The sequence below is a fragment of the Opisthorchis viverrini genome (genome assembly GCF_000715545.1).
Source record: "Opisthorchis viverrini unplaced genomic scaffold opera_v5_108, whole genome shotgun sequence".
Lineage (NCBI taxonomy): Eukaryota > Metazoa > Platyhelminthes > Trematoda > Opisthorchiida > Opisthorchiidae > Opisthorchis > Opisthorchis viverrini.
Genome location: NW_008751766.1, coordinates 83,519 through 97,554, shown reverse-complemented (window position 1 = coordinate 97,554; position 14,036 = coordinate 83,519). Strand labels below are relative to the sequence as shown.

General features: G+C 42.9%; 1 protein-coding gene across 1 annotated transcript; it reads left to right on the top strand.

The window, feature by feature from the left end:
- Nucleotides 1–3,294: 3,294 nt before the first annotated feature.
- Nucleotides 3,295–11,252, top strand: T265_05681 (hypothetical protein; the record flags this gene model as incomplete). The annotated part of the gene is made up of 5 exons (XM_009170750.1): nucleotides 3,295–3,398; nucleotides 7,440–7,843; nucleotides 9,974–10,241; nucleotides 10,768–11,121; nucleotides 11,219–11,252. The coding sequence occupies 5 exons, from the start codon at nucleotides 3,295–3,297 to the stop codon at nucleotides 11,250–11,252; spliced, it is 1,164 nt and encodes a 387-aa protein (XP_009169014.1).
- Nucleotides 11,253–14,036: the final 2,784 nt, after the last annotated feature.

Sequence of the window (14,036 nt, the reverse complement as noted above, 5' to 3'; positions counted from 1 at the left end):
TGATCAATACCTGTAGAAACAACGTGTAAAGCAAGCGATTTATGACCTCTCAAATCAATGCTTCCTAGCTTTCTGATCAATATCGTTACATATTACACTCGCTGCCTGAGAGGTCCAAAGGAGGCGAAACACACCATCATATATAATGAGGTGGAACGTCGTAGAGAGACCCTTTCAAGGACGATTTACTTTGTTTCAATACGAGCATTCTTGCAACCCTCCCCCCGAAAAGAAAATGCACCTAGGAGGGGCTTTAGTGGGTGGGTAAACACTGATGAATACCACGCTTAAGTCTGTTCAGTGAAACCTGAGACACGAAAGCTTGGAAGTGTGAAGTTTGTTCTAACACAGAAATTTAAAAAAACAACTTCCTTCGGAACTCACAGTAGATTCCACATAAATTTTCTTCTAATATGACTTTTAGGACAATGTTCACATTGGAACGTTACTTCAAACTAAAATATTCTGTTAGCGCATTATAAACCAGAGCATTCTCTGTTAGTTCTTTCCTACTCCGGTAAGAAGCAATGTAATCACGACTGTTTCACGGGCAGAATATCTTTTTCATCATGTCTACCTAGTGAACAAACTTTGAATATAGTGAAAGATATGACATAGTGTTTGTTAACAAACAGGTCTTTTGGCAACCAACAGGGTAAGACTACCTCGGTCTGTGTACACAGTCCCACCAGCCACAATCCATTGCTCCGGTCCTTAAGAGAAAACGCTGATACACGGCATCCTGATGCCAGTCTGTACAGTGTGCCCGAAACTCCGATAAGCATTCCGATAGAGTGAAAGTCCATGTTGCTTGATCAAAAACATATGCGAAGTTAAGCACCCACCTTTTACTATTTAACGTTTACTCCCCATCCCGTCAGTTTCCCATCACCCCCTTGAGAAAATCCTGGTCTCAAGTTCTTTCTCTTGTTGTTGCCATATGCTTTGTGAGCACTTCTGAAATTCTCGCAAGCGTGCATTAGAAATTTGATCTGAGAAACAACTGTGGGTCCTGAAACGCTAAAGAGTCTACGAAGCGCTACAAATCAGCATAAATAACTGTATTTGCTTTAAAAGCAGGCTGTCTCAGGGCAAGACATACTACTCACTTTCCGCAGTGTTTGCCCTTCGGAAGTGATTAAATTTTCCCTCCCTTATGCAATCGGCAAAAATGTATTCTTGCATTTCATTTGTTTCCCTTACTGCTAACGCAAGTACTACGACGTCCCTACACTGCAACGAGCTGTTTCCAATTGATCACTTAGTTGCCAGCAACTGGCGATGTTTTAGCGGCAGATACTGTTGACCACAGGATGGATACTTGGTGGATGAATCACAAAAACCTCTAGGATCAGTCGAATTGTGCTGTCGAGTACAAATTCACGTAGTAAGGTAAATCATATACGTTACCAAAGTACACGGCTGAAGTAGACCACTATTCCACTGAATATTTTTGTCGGTCGAACACTATGGATAAGGTGTCTGAAAACTCTTCAACAGCCCACAACCGGTTTCATCCTTGGAGCTCATGAGATGAGCGAAGTACCCTAGTTTCGGCCAAACTTATATTTTACTTAAACGCCGTTAAGCATCTACACAAACACCTACTGATGAGGTCATATCGCAACACCATAAGGACATTGAAGCACGTTCATCTAGCCCCAGACCACAGGTCTGAGATCCATTCAAGTCGATGATTGACAGTCTTCCTTTCCGTAATTATGTGCTCAAACTAAGCGTCAGCCGATTTACATTACTCTAGTGCCTGGATTCATCCAGGATTGGGGATCAGAGTCTCCCGAATGCAGCTGGACTCAGGTAGTTAACGCGTTCTCTGTTACCTAGGCAAAAGCAAATTGCATTTGCAATCATAACTGCAAATAGGTGCAGTTCTTTCTCCTGCACTTTACTGTGACGTTGGGCACCAACCAACTAAAGCTACCTGACAAGTGGCACTCAATTTTAAACAGACCGGATAGCTCATTGTGGAAGTGATAAATCCTAATGTTGCATTCCTCAATTTTTTCTACTTATTTAGTAGACGAACGGACGAAATAACACTTTTTTACGTGCTCACATTTGTTATCACATGTTTTGACTTAGTTAGCCTGAACTGCTAAGAAGGTAAGTAGTGAACGGTGTGCTTAACGGAAGTGACGCGGTGCTGTTTTCCGAAGATTGGGTATTTATAAAGTTCTTCAAACATTGAACCAAACCAATTAGCGTTTCTTGGAAATTTTTCTTCAATCAGGTTGGGTTAAGTAGGTAGTTAGTTTGGTCTTATTGCGCCAGTGCAGTGATATCCGTTTCTTCCAAAGCGGATAAACAGATTTCGCTCCCACTACCAACCCTTTAAATCACCTCTGATTGATTCAAGACACTCCGATCAATCACCATATTTGCTGAGATCCGTCCCGTTTGAAATCCGTATGAAGACTCATTGATTATGCATGCGATGTCTACTGATGTATCGGTGTGGCATTTCCATGCCCTTTGTCCGGTCGTGCGAGCGCGGCCTCTCTTAAAGCAGGGACAATCATACGGCGATGATCTCTTCAGGAGCAGCATCAGCAGAAGAGCTGCAGGGCGCGATACGATTGACTCACATTTTAAGACTAGAACGAATATAGGCCACCACACAACAGAACTAACGGTCACGCATAAGACTAAGCGGGGAAAATCCACTTATAGGAGCGCGCAGGACTGCCTCATTACGAATGCGCAAACCGCAACAATTGTGCGCCGTAGCTAATGGTGACCGTGGGCGCTACTCGCGTATGCGCGCAACACCGTGAATCTCATTTGTGCGCCATGATGTTCGCTCCCCGCCTCGGTCCAACTGTAGAGAAGCATCAGGGAGGATGACGTCCCCAATCTAGTGTGCCAGCTCCATGGTTGATAAATTACAAGAGTTTATTTGTCCAATCACACAAATGTGTGCAAACTGGATGCACAGGATATGAGAGGGGAACAGTTAACGGTTAGGCACACGCACAATCACATACTGTCTTTCTCAGTCCTGCAGCACCCAAGAATCGGCGGGCGATTCCGGTAACGGAGATGGATTGTGTGTGTGGGGAGGGGGGGTTGAGCGACTAGGGTTAATGTCCGGCTGTTATTCAATATAAACCAGATACGTTGAAAGCATCCCGGTGCCCATGGTTACGAGGCGCGTAGCTAAGGCCAACGGACTGTGTAAAGAAGTTCGAGTTCTCGCGCATATATTCCGAGGATCAGGAGCACCGAAAGTCAACGGGAAATCTTTTGCCGTTATTGTCGCTGATCCAAGTAGTCATGCACGAGACGCTATTACCACATTTAGTTGTCCCCTGTGATCCTCCCGTCGGTCATGCTCCTATTTGCAAGATTCACACAGATCTTCCGAATTCAGCCGAAAAGTGAGTTCTTCGTCAGTAGTGAAACACTACAATTTTCAACATATATGCCTTCTAGAAACGATAACTGCTTTAGTAACTAATACCTATTTCCAAACCCATATATGAGCTCATAAAATGTCGCACTTAAATGTGGAGGCACTTCGTTTTTGAGAAGACGGCAGTAAAAGTGCCCGTAATTTCCTTCACCGGATTGAAGCAAACTACCATGGAGCCCCAAAATAAGGGATAGCTTTTAGAGCCATCAGATAATAGTCAGTAATTTTAATCCAGGCCAGTTTGATGTGATAACACGCGAAGACACAAATAGATCTACTGAGCTTTCAGTGAATCGGTCCAAGGCGTTTTTAACTTGAAGAATTTCTGAACAGGTTGAATCCGTGACACGTTGGGTGTACTTTCTTCTCACTGGTGCATCTGACTGCGAACTTGCTGATTCAGTATGTTGAAAACGTTTCATCACGAGAACTCTGTTTGATGTCATTCGGAAGTTTAGGTTAAGTTCTTTTCCACTGTGCACATTACTAGGTGAGATACCTAGGTTGCGAGTCGAACCCTTTGTTTCTAATGAGCCACTGTTTCTATTTGTTCTATTTGCTTCTTCACGTGATACTTGACAGCTAAATTTTAGGATGGCTTCGACCTTTACAATGTGGGCATTTCTACACACGATGTAGATACGACCCCTTTAACTTCTTGACCCCACTAGCTGCAACTCAACAAGTGTTCCGGAAATTCCAGTGTGCTTCTACAACGAACACAAAAAGCTGATGGTAGCCCTCCGTACTCTATCCCATCTAGTGAACTGCTTCGCGCCGCACTTGTCTGAAGGTATGCGACTTCGGTCTTCTTAACAAGGTGCTCACGAATGTGGTACCCGTTAACTTACAGCTCCTTCGCAGTGCTGTTTATTGGAAGAAAACTTGTTCAGATTTAAACAACTCGCCATCTTTTAAAGAAGGTTTATTTTGTCCCCATGCATGGTGGGTGGTCGAACTGACGATGCTTTTGATTCCGGTTTTGCCTACAATAGTTCTTTAACACACCAAAAGATGTTTGCACATTAAGTGCCCCGTCACGTTATGGATCCCCTAATAAAAAGGCCCTTAAGACTTAGAACAGCATGTAGTTCCGGTTTCGACGAAAGCAGTTTTTTTTCACTCAAAAGAGTTAAGACAAGCCATGGTAACAGGACTTCATGAGCCTGCTCTGGTGTGGAATTGGTAACGCGGAGATATCAGGCTTTAGTTCAAGTGATGGCCGATTACGGAAGTAAGGCTTAATGCGACTGCCTGATAACAGCAGCCAGGAAAAAGAGTTCGGTAGACTACGTGATCAGCACACACCAATGTTGTTCGGCTATAAAATTTGTTTTTGAAATATGACATTGTGGCGATGAGATAACGAACATTAAACAGGACAAGTGACGGGAGTCATTTCTTAAGACAGTGAAAAACGCCACGTCCCTTAGCTAATGAAGTTTCAGCCTCGTCCTGTGCACAAGGATGTGCGAGAATGGGTTCATGCGGAACGTTGAAATGTCTCCCAGCGAGGAGTATTTCACTTTGAGGAGTTCGCTACTGACCGCATGCAAAAACTATCGGCGGTCAGATGTGCCTGGAAATTGAACACAACAAAACTAGCGTTAGCGCAACAGATCCAATTTTCAGTTTGGTTTACTTAACCTGGGTTGACTGAGTGACCCCAATTCAGCATCTCTACAACCTCAGAGTCTGAAAATAAATGGTAATAAACCTATGATCAAAGTTCTACTACAATTGGTGTACACAAGTGGTTTTTCCTAGCTCTCAGAAGGAGAAATCACCCGTAATTTTGGCGTGCCTACCATTCATCTGTGGATTTCCTAACTTGAAGCAAGTGTACTCAAGCCCGGAAAGTTATCGGACAAGTATGAACCTGCATGATCATTTTTTTCTCACCAAAAGAAGTGGCGAACAGCACACTGTTTATCTACGAAGCGTTGTTACGACAACAGGATATCACTTTATCAATATTGTGAGGTGACCTCAGTTTTCGTTCCCGAGATTATACATGGAAGATTGTCGGTCTTGTGTGTTGCCTACGGAACAGATATGCTCTAAGGATGTGCTTCTCCATAGATTCTTTTGTTCAGCTAAGCTGCTGGATCGCATAACCACCCTGGTGCTTTTACGGGGTAATGTCTGTGGAAGCGAAAGAACGATTCAAGCAGGGCAGCATTAAATCTGGTGTAAGCCGCACTGTCGATTTTTGTATGAGCGTTCGGGAGCACAAAAAATACTAGCCCCGTTGGAAATAAATGAGGTTGAAGAAGGCCATGTTTTGAAGCGCTTAAATAGCCGAAGGGAGACGCCAGAAAAATCCACCAGAGGATCTAATTGTTGAAAGCACAATTCGTGAAGGTGAAAGTGACGACAAAACGGAGACAGTTCCTATACTTATGTGGCAGCCGAAAGCATCAGGATTGGCTTGGGGAGACACCTAGTCAAAAGAAGTGCTCTTAACAACGCTGAACAAAATGCAGGCCCTCACTTAACAATGCAGAATAACCATCCCTTTCCAACCACCACTGACAATTTAGACGAAGATTCAGGTGCTTGAAATGGCAGCGCATCTACGCACGTCTGTGCGTCTATGTAATAAAAATCATGATTATTGTTGGACCATAGTCTTATTGAATTTGCCGGTCTGTAATCTGGACTTGGATCCCACCAAGAATGCTTGGAAAATCATGGGAAGACGAGCACATGAGTGCAACAGCATTTTTTCAGCAAGACTCAGAACATGAGAAGATATTTTTAAGCAGATTCGAACACCCGTTTCCACAGCGTTCTGACAGCAGAATAAGACTGCGGACGATCATGCCACATAGACCTGTTTGTGCGACACAACGATCGATCGAATCCAGTTAGCATGTTCGGCACCTGCCCGATTTCCAGCCTATGAAAAATCGGTTGCGTGTGATGGAGCGTCATTGAAACGGGAAGCTTCTAGCAAACTGTGGTGGACTGAGTGAACTCCTACTGCACCTACTAATCGTCCCACACATGACATCACGTTGAGTGTCTCTCTGTGACCCTAGGTGGATAAATCTAACACCTGCTTCTTGTCACACAATGAATCAACTAGTGATCAAACAGATGCTACGAAGTTGCTCCGAGGCGGCTTGCTTAGAGTACTGTTTTTGCCTCCACATTCATGTATAGCGTACAACGGCGAACTAACAACTGATATGCCGAAGGGAATTAGACTATTATCTTTCTAGAAAATATTGCTGGTAGGATACACTCAAGCTTACACGGTTGGCAGGGTCTTAGTTACTAGGCTGTGGAAAATATAAAACAGTTAGCCGCGTATAACCAACATTCCATCCTGCACAGTCAGTTTGGAGCCTCAAGGTGCCTTGCGCAAGTCGGTCGATTCTGTGTTTGCATTATGATCATCTTATATAGGTCGATGAGGGGAATTGTGAAGCTCGTGACAGCCTACAAGTAAGTGAACTTAGTTACATCGGTACTCTCAATTAACAGCTAGTGCTAAATATAGTGGTGCTAATCATAATTCGTTTCTAGTACAATGTGAGTGTTTGCTCTGGCTGAAGAGTTGCTGGCTTGCACAACCCCATTGAATTTTTGGAGAGCAAAATACCGACAGAAATTTGCTGCACCGTTATGTTTAGAATCCACTCCAAATGTGGTCAGCGGAAGAGCTGGAAGAGGTCATCCACCGAATTATCTGTTTAGTTTATACAAGTTGAGAGGCCCTGATATGTTACCGATTCAACCTTTCCCGAAAAAACGTGGAATTGGCTGTTTTTGCTTTTCGGTTCTTTCGATCCGTGCCGATTATCTGTCCGCCGACAGCAAATCAACTCGGAAAGTATCGCTAATATGCAGATTTCGGTCATGGCAGTCATCGTGATAATCGTTTTTTGCACGGCTCCTCGTACAGTTTTACATTCGATTTCCCCTGTCTTGTTCAGATCTGAGAAGACTATATGCCAAGCATGAATCGGCAATCACATTCGGCTTTTTCATTTTACAGCCATCACCTATTTACTCCCACTCAAGTTCCGTTTGGAGTCGAATCAATTGTCAATGTTTTATACAAGTGGCAGCCAGAAAATGGTATTTGTGACTGGAGCCGAACAATGGCCAGCAAGCCGCAAGAGGAGACTGCTCCCACAATGTTCGGTCTGTCCACAGGGAACGTGTTCACACAAGACCAAAACAACAAAAAGATCCTACAGGTATCGGGAAATGAGGTTCAGCTGCCTCCGGTTAGGAGGAATGAAAATCCCTTTGATGAGAATGGTGTTGAGAGACACGCGCTAACAAATACTGATGGTTCGGTAGCCAGTGAGTCTTCAAATCCCCCAGCACTTCCTCCATGGTGGTCCTTACTGATGGGCTATACTTCCACACTCCTCGGATCACCAACATCAACAAGTAAGTGAGTATGTTGCTAAGTGTTTTTTATGTTTGTGTTTGTTTATTTTGAAAAGATAAAGGATGCATTTTGAAGAATCGCCTGTAACCCAGACAAGCGTTTCTAAATTTATACTGTGATTTGATAGTCGTGCTGTAACTGGTTTGATCTGTAGGCTGGCCAAGTCACTTTTCAATGGCTTTACATCCAGAGAAACTTTTGTTTACCTTACAAACCGATTTCTTGAGGGAGGAACTCTGCTAAAACAGACCAACTTATCTCAGAAAGATTGCATCAGTAGCCTTCGGAAGAACTTGCCTCTCGCAAAATAGATATACGTATCTGAATCTCCTGGACCGACTTGTGTTAACTTCGTAAAATAAACTTGAGAGCATTATAGTAAGTGACCCTCTTCGTTGGATCTAAAAGTCATTTCCCCTAAAATTAATCCCTGCATCCAGTTCCCGGTTTGGAGAAGCACCTGAGTGGCCGACCAGATGGGTGAATTTGGCAGATATAGTGCCCACTGTTGCCTGAATTTTGTCATTTGTCTGTGTTCTGTTTGTCTTACCAGTAAATAATTGTTCAACTTACTCAACCAAACGCTAATCACAAGATGCGAAGACGCAGCAACAATCCAAACCCTCAAAATACCTGGATTCACTCAAACTACGACAGAATCGTATTTGAACAAAGCAGTGATAATGACAGTCGAATGCTTCGTAGGACAAAAGACCTTTGTTACTTAAAACTGTTGCCTCATATATTTCCTGTTTAGTCGCAACAAAAAGAAGAGCATTCAGGTCAGGTTCTCTACAGAAAGCTCCACGTATAAGGTTATTGAAAACTCTTCAATAACCCACTACCGGCTTTGCCCTTCTTAAAGCTCATTGAGTTGACGTAATCCACTAGTTTCCACCAAATTCATGTTTCAACCGAAAGCTAAATTTTACTCAAGGGGCAATTCACCAAGAGTAAATTGTACGGACTGATGTGTTCTGAACAGAGAAATTTGAGGACCAAAATGAACTTCGTATTTGTTTTCAAAACTGCTTAAGCATTCCACAGAATTGTTGTGCTGATGGTGATGTGAGGAGCCTTGTTCACTTCAATAGAGGTCTTGTTCTGTTAGCGAAAAAGAAGCGAAGCACTGTACAGCTGTTTCATCCTTTTTGGGAGTCATAGCAGTGCGCATCTTAAGAAAATTCGGTGGGGAACCTCGAACTCGCAACCTTCCGGCCAGTGGTTGAACACAACCTTTTGGCCAGGAGCAGCTGACCAGCAGCGTGATTGGCTGTCACTCAGACAGAACATAGCATTACTCATTTTTCAGTCGCGGAAACCACGTCACGTTGTCACGTAATGACTGACTCCCCGAGTGACGACTTCTTTGTAGGAAGTTTCATCCATCTTGTGAACTTATTCTTCCTCTGAACCTCGATCTTTGTCTGTTAGGGAGTGGCAGTTAGTGAGCAGAGGTATAAAAAAGATCTGGCTCGGCATTGTTTGGAACTCAAGTCCTAGAAAGTTTATCTACCTTTCTTTTTTGGTCATTTCACGGCTCTGCAGACTTGAATCAGTGAACTGATCATAGTTTTGAACCATTTTTCCGATTGTTTGTTTTTCTTTTATGATGAGATAGGCAACTATTGGTCATCCCGGGGATAAAAAAGTGATGCAAAAAGGGTGCTTCTCCAACGGTAGAGTTCAATTAACTACATGCTACTCCTTCGGGAGAGGTCAACTACTAGATCTTTTCGTCGTAGTCTCTGTTAAGAGATTGTTACACATTTCTGAGTCAGACTGTGTTGTTATTCTATTGGAAGGTTTTGAATTTTCATTGAGGTTCGCGGAAATATATAATGTATAACTCAAATATTCGGTCCGTGCAACACAGAACCATTCATCTTCCGTGCTAGATTCTCAGATGCCTGTTTCCGTCTTTGTCAAGGGTGTCTGCTCGCTTGTGCTACAAATGAGCCTCGACCTCATCCAACATCCCACATGTAATAGCCAACATACTTTAAAGTCACTGATACTCAATTCCCTGGAATTGCCATCTTGAGAATCAAAGAATGTTTATGTCGATCGTTTCTTATTTATTTCATGAGAATGACTTGTCATTTTCTCAACACGCTTGTTTACTCTAGTAGACAATGTACAACAGGCCCTGATGTACCTCCGTCTTTGGAACACTCTTCTTGCTCACTTTAATCCACTCGATGAACATTCTCAGACGGTACCGGGTGGTGTAGCTGAAGGAAACCCGCAATTATCAGCGGACAGAACGTCTTCTCAGCTACCCATAAGTTGGAGTGGTCAGTCCACCCCTTTGGACTTGGCTGCACCACGAAGGGAACGATTAGACACCGAGGTTCAGACTGGACACAAGACTAATATGATCACTGGACACTCTCGGTAAGCAAAGTGTAATAAACCTAAAGCATGTTATCGTTTCAGAGGTTATCTGGTGTTGTCGTCTAATGCTATAAGTATGTGATGGATTAATAAACTCTGATTACCCTCTATAAATTAGGTCAATGCCAAAGAAGGCTTTGTGCTGATGTTTACTCCTCACTTGGGGCCATTAGCAACTTGTATCCAGGAAACCCTGAAGAGCTGTCTGTTTGTATATCTTAAAAAAACTGTTGAGCTTCTGCGAGTACAGAAAATTTACACTACTTCCAAGGTTAGTGACATTTTTACAAACCAACTTGTTCTGACGCAAACGTCTGGCAAATCGCATCTATTTAGGATGTCTGTTAGTACTTCCCTAGAAGACTAAGTCAAAAGTTGATAAGGAACTATGTCTGATCCCTACTGAAGTATCGTTTGTATTCAAGAGAAAAGGTTTCACCCATAAACAAACCTTGGTTGGATCCCTTAGTGAATTTACAGTCTCATGGATTTATATGTTATTTCTACCTTTTATTCATCTTTTCAGCCCAAAAATGTTTACGGACATAGGTGGTGTTAGCATACCAGAGCTGCGTTCCAGTAGCTGTGGAACTCTGTTGGATGCCTTCAAATCCCCTTCTCAAGACACAGGTCCTGTGACCCAAGTCAGTTTGATTTCATCTTGTCCTGCAGTACAACAAAGCACTTCACTGCTCGGGAACCATCCTTCTACGCCCGGATCCACACCGCGCTCAAGTTATAAATGCTCTCATTGTGGTCGTGGGTTCAGCAAGGCGTACAATCGTACAATACACGAACGAACACATACAGACGAACGTCCTTTTAGCTGTTCTGTTTGTTCCCGCAGGTTTCGTAGAAAGGATCATCTCCGTGATCACAGGTGAGTGTTTACAAATGAATTCTGTTCGAATTCTGCTGATGGATTTGTCAGTTGGATGAACAATCAACGATCTATGTAGTTTGTGAGGCAAAATCAGGTTCTTATTCGCCCTGGGAGTCAAACTGCGTTGATTTACCAACCCTGTATACCGGGTATGAAGTATCCACTCTGTTAATACTTAGCAGCCCATAAAAGTCATCCCATTTCTCCAGAAAAGCATGGGCAACACTTTATGAATGTAGGCGATGAGATGCCTAGTTTTAAATCCCGTTTTTTTGTTAAAAGCAAGAAACAGGGGTCACTGTGTAAAAGACTGAGGGAATTCAAAAACCCAAAAAACGGCATTAAATAAAGGCCACACACATAGAACACAGAACTGGTTGTTGAGCACACAGCTTTACAACGTCACAGTGTGACATTTTGATACTTAAGTGACCAGCAGCGAATGGTCTTGAGATCGCAAATAACATTTGGGCAATGGCCATTGTCCGCATTTGAACGAATGGATGGATCACTTAAATTCGCTTCGCTAATGGCCCGCGATTGAGCACTGTTCAGGTTAAAACGTGAAGGAACGTTTAAACACGAATGAAACTGAGTTAGAGTGTTTTGGCCGCGAAGAACTTGACAGTTACCAATATATAGGTTTAATAGTTGACCGGCTCTATGAGGCAACGATGTGATCAGAGCGTAGGGACCTAAACCGCAGGTGCTCATGTATTCACAAGGGTTCTTCATTCGGACGTGGAAGGATCGTACAAATAACATCTTGCTGCTGACATCATCCCTACTACTTCTGTTATGACCTGCAAGTCCGTTTCCCTTCACCTAGGTTGATCTTGGTAAGGATAAGTTCCTTAGATAAGTTATCTCTTACATTCTTCCAAGGGATAGTGTTTTGAGTAACTGATAACCTTGTGAATCTAGAACATGACCCCTTTCGCTCATTTCTTTCAAAGATGGATTGTGATCAGCTGTGATCACAGCCGCCAAATACTTTATCTATATCTAATATAATACTGTGTTCCAGGGTACTTTCCTCCAATTAATCCATCTAATCAGTCCTCGGCGCGTTTTCTTCACCATCTATCAACAGCTATACGCATTTGACCGCAAAACCATTCATTTGTCCCACTTGCAATCGGGGGTTCTGTCAATCTCGATCACTGGAGAATCATCGACGCACAAACCATTCCAACACATTGTGGCCCACTGTGGTACAAAAACACGGAAAGTTTCACATTCAAGACAAAAGCCAACCTCAAAACACACTTTTATTTTAATGATGCTCCCATAGAGAATTTCAGTCAACGTACTAAACCTTCAAATGCACCTATTGGGACATGAATGTCTTTTCAGTTACAATGAACAACCAACACAAGAATTTTCTGCTAGTTCTTGCTCTGCTTGATTCAAGACACTCCAATGTCAGTGTTGGTCAACGTCCAACTCTCGACTGATTTACATGTTATGATAAGTCAAATACCGTTCAGAAATCTTATAGCTTAGCGAGTGCGTATGAATCCCTATCCTCTATGTACTGTTTGTCATAGCGTCGGACGGGTACCCTATTGAAGACCTGGTCTCCTTAGCGAAACACACATTTGATCACCTTAGTATAATAAGTCTCGACAAAGGGATATCTTCTGCTCAATGCAACTAGAGAGAATTCACGTCCTGACGGCGGCTTTCGTGGAGGGATAAAAATTAAGTTTCATTGCACATTTCGCCGACTCACTCGGGTTAACTGTGCTAATATATATTCATAATATTTGAATGTTCGACGCGGACTGTATCGTTTACGGTGTACAGTGCGATGATCCTACTATCCAGTAGAAAAACCACACTATAGTGAAACCTATCAACTCCTGGTGGGCGGATGGGTACGGACCATTATCTTCCGGTCAATACAGTGTTTCCCAACCTGTTGCCTTCTACAAACAGGGATCTGCCCCTTGCCCATGAGAAACTCCCTCTTTCTCGATCCCAAATGCTCTCCGTCCATTATATTTCTATGAAAAGCGCCAAGCCGTTTAAGGAGCTTCTGAAAATGTTGATTTTAATCATCCCGAACAGAGATAACCATTCTCAAGAAATCAGGGTAGTATAACAGCTGATGTGAACTTAGTTTGAGGACTAACTTCGAAGTGCAAGAGAGTGGTCCTGCATAAGACCACATGAAAGGCTGCATAATGCCTGTTTTCGCGACAAAATACATTCCATTTCCAAGTAGCACTGCATGATTAACTCTGAATATGATGTTGACTTCAGATGGGTTAAAGTGAGGAGAATATTTAGCTCTCTCCCTCTCATTTGAACAGTCAGTTCAGTATCGCCTGATAAGTCGGCATTGGAGTCGCGTTTTGTAGAGTTGATCATTAGTACGAACCCTAGGTCGTGCCAGGATTTGAAATTCAAACTTTTGACACGCGGGATCGTCAAATCGGTAGTGTGATTTTCCTGACTCCATGAATCGAGATTTACACCCGGTAAACTAAGATTTTCTGATTCGAATTTCATGGATTGATCCGTTGCGTTGAATGGGAACTTTAGTGGACCTACGCTTCTGAATATATTCAGTACATTATGCGCCACGTAAAGTGTTCACTAGCTCCAGTCTCACTAGCATCTCTGAGTGTTACTTAACTCTGCACATTCGTGAGTTGCTCACTACTGGTGTTTCCCAGTATGGATGGCACAACTGTGTGGTGCTCCTCGGATTCTTAACACAGATCGACTTCACTTATTTGAAGTCCCCTCAATTGATAACCAGTGTTTTCTTATTTTGCTTACAATCATGTGATCTGGGTGAAATAAAATGACGGAAGCAAGCGCTTCAACTATTTCCTTGTGTTATGAGGTGAAAAATGCCCCTTTTGAATACGGTTCGCAGTTGTACAGTCGGATGATATGAC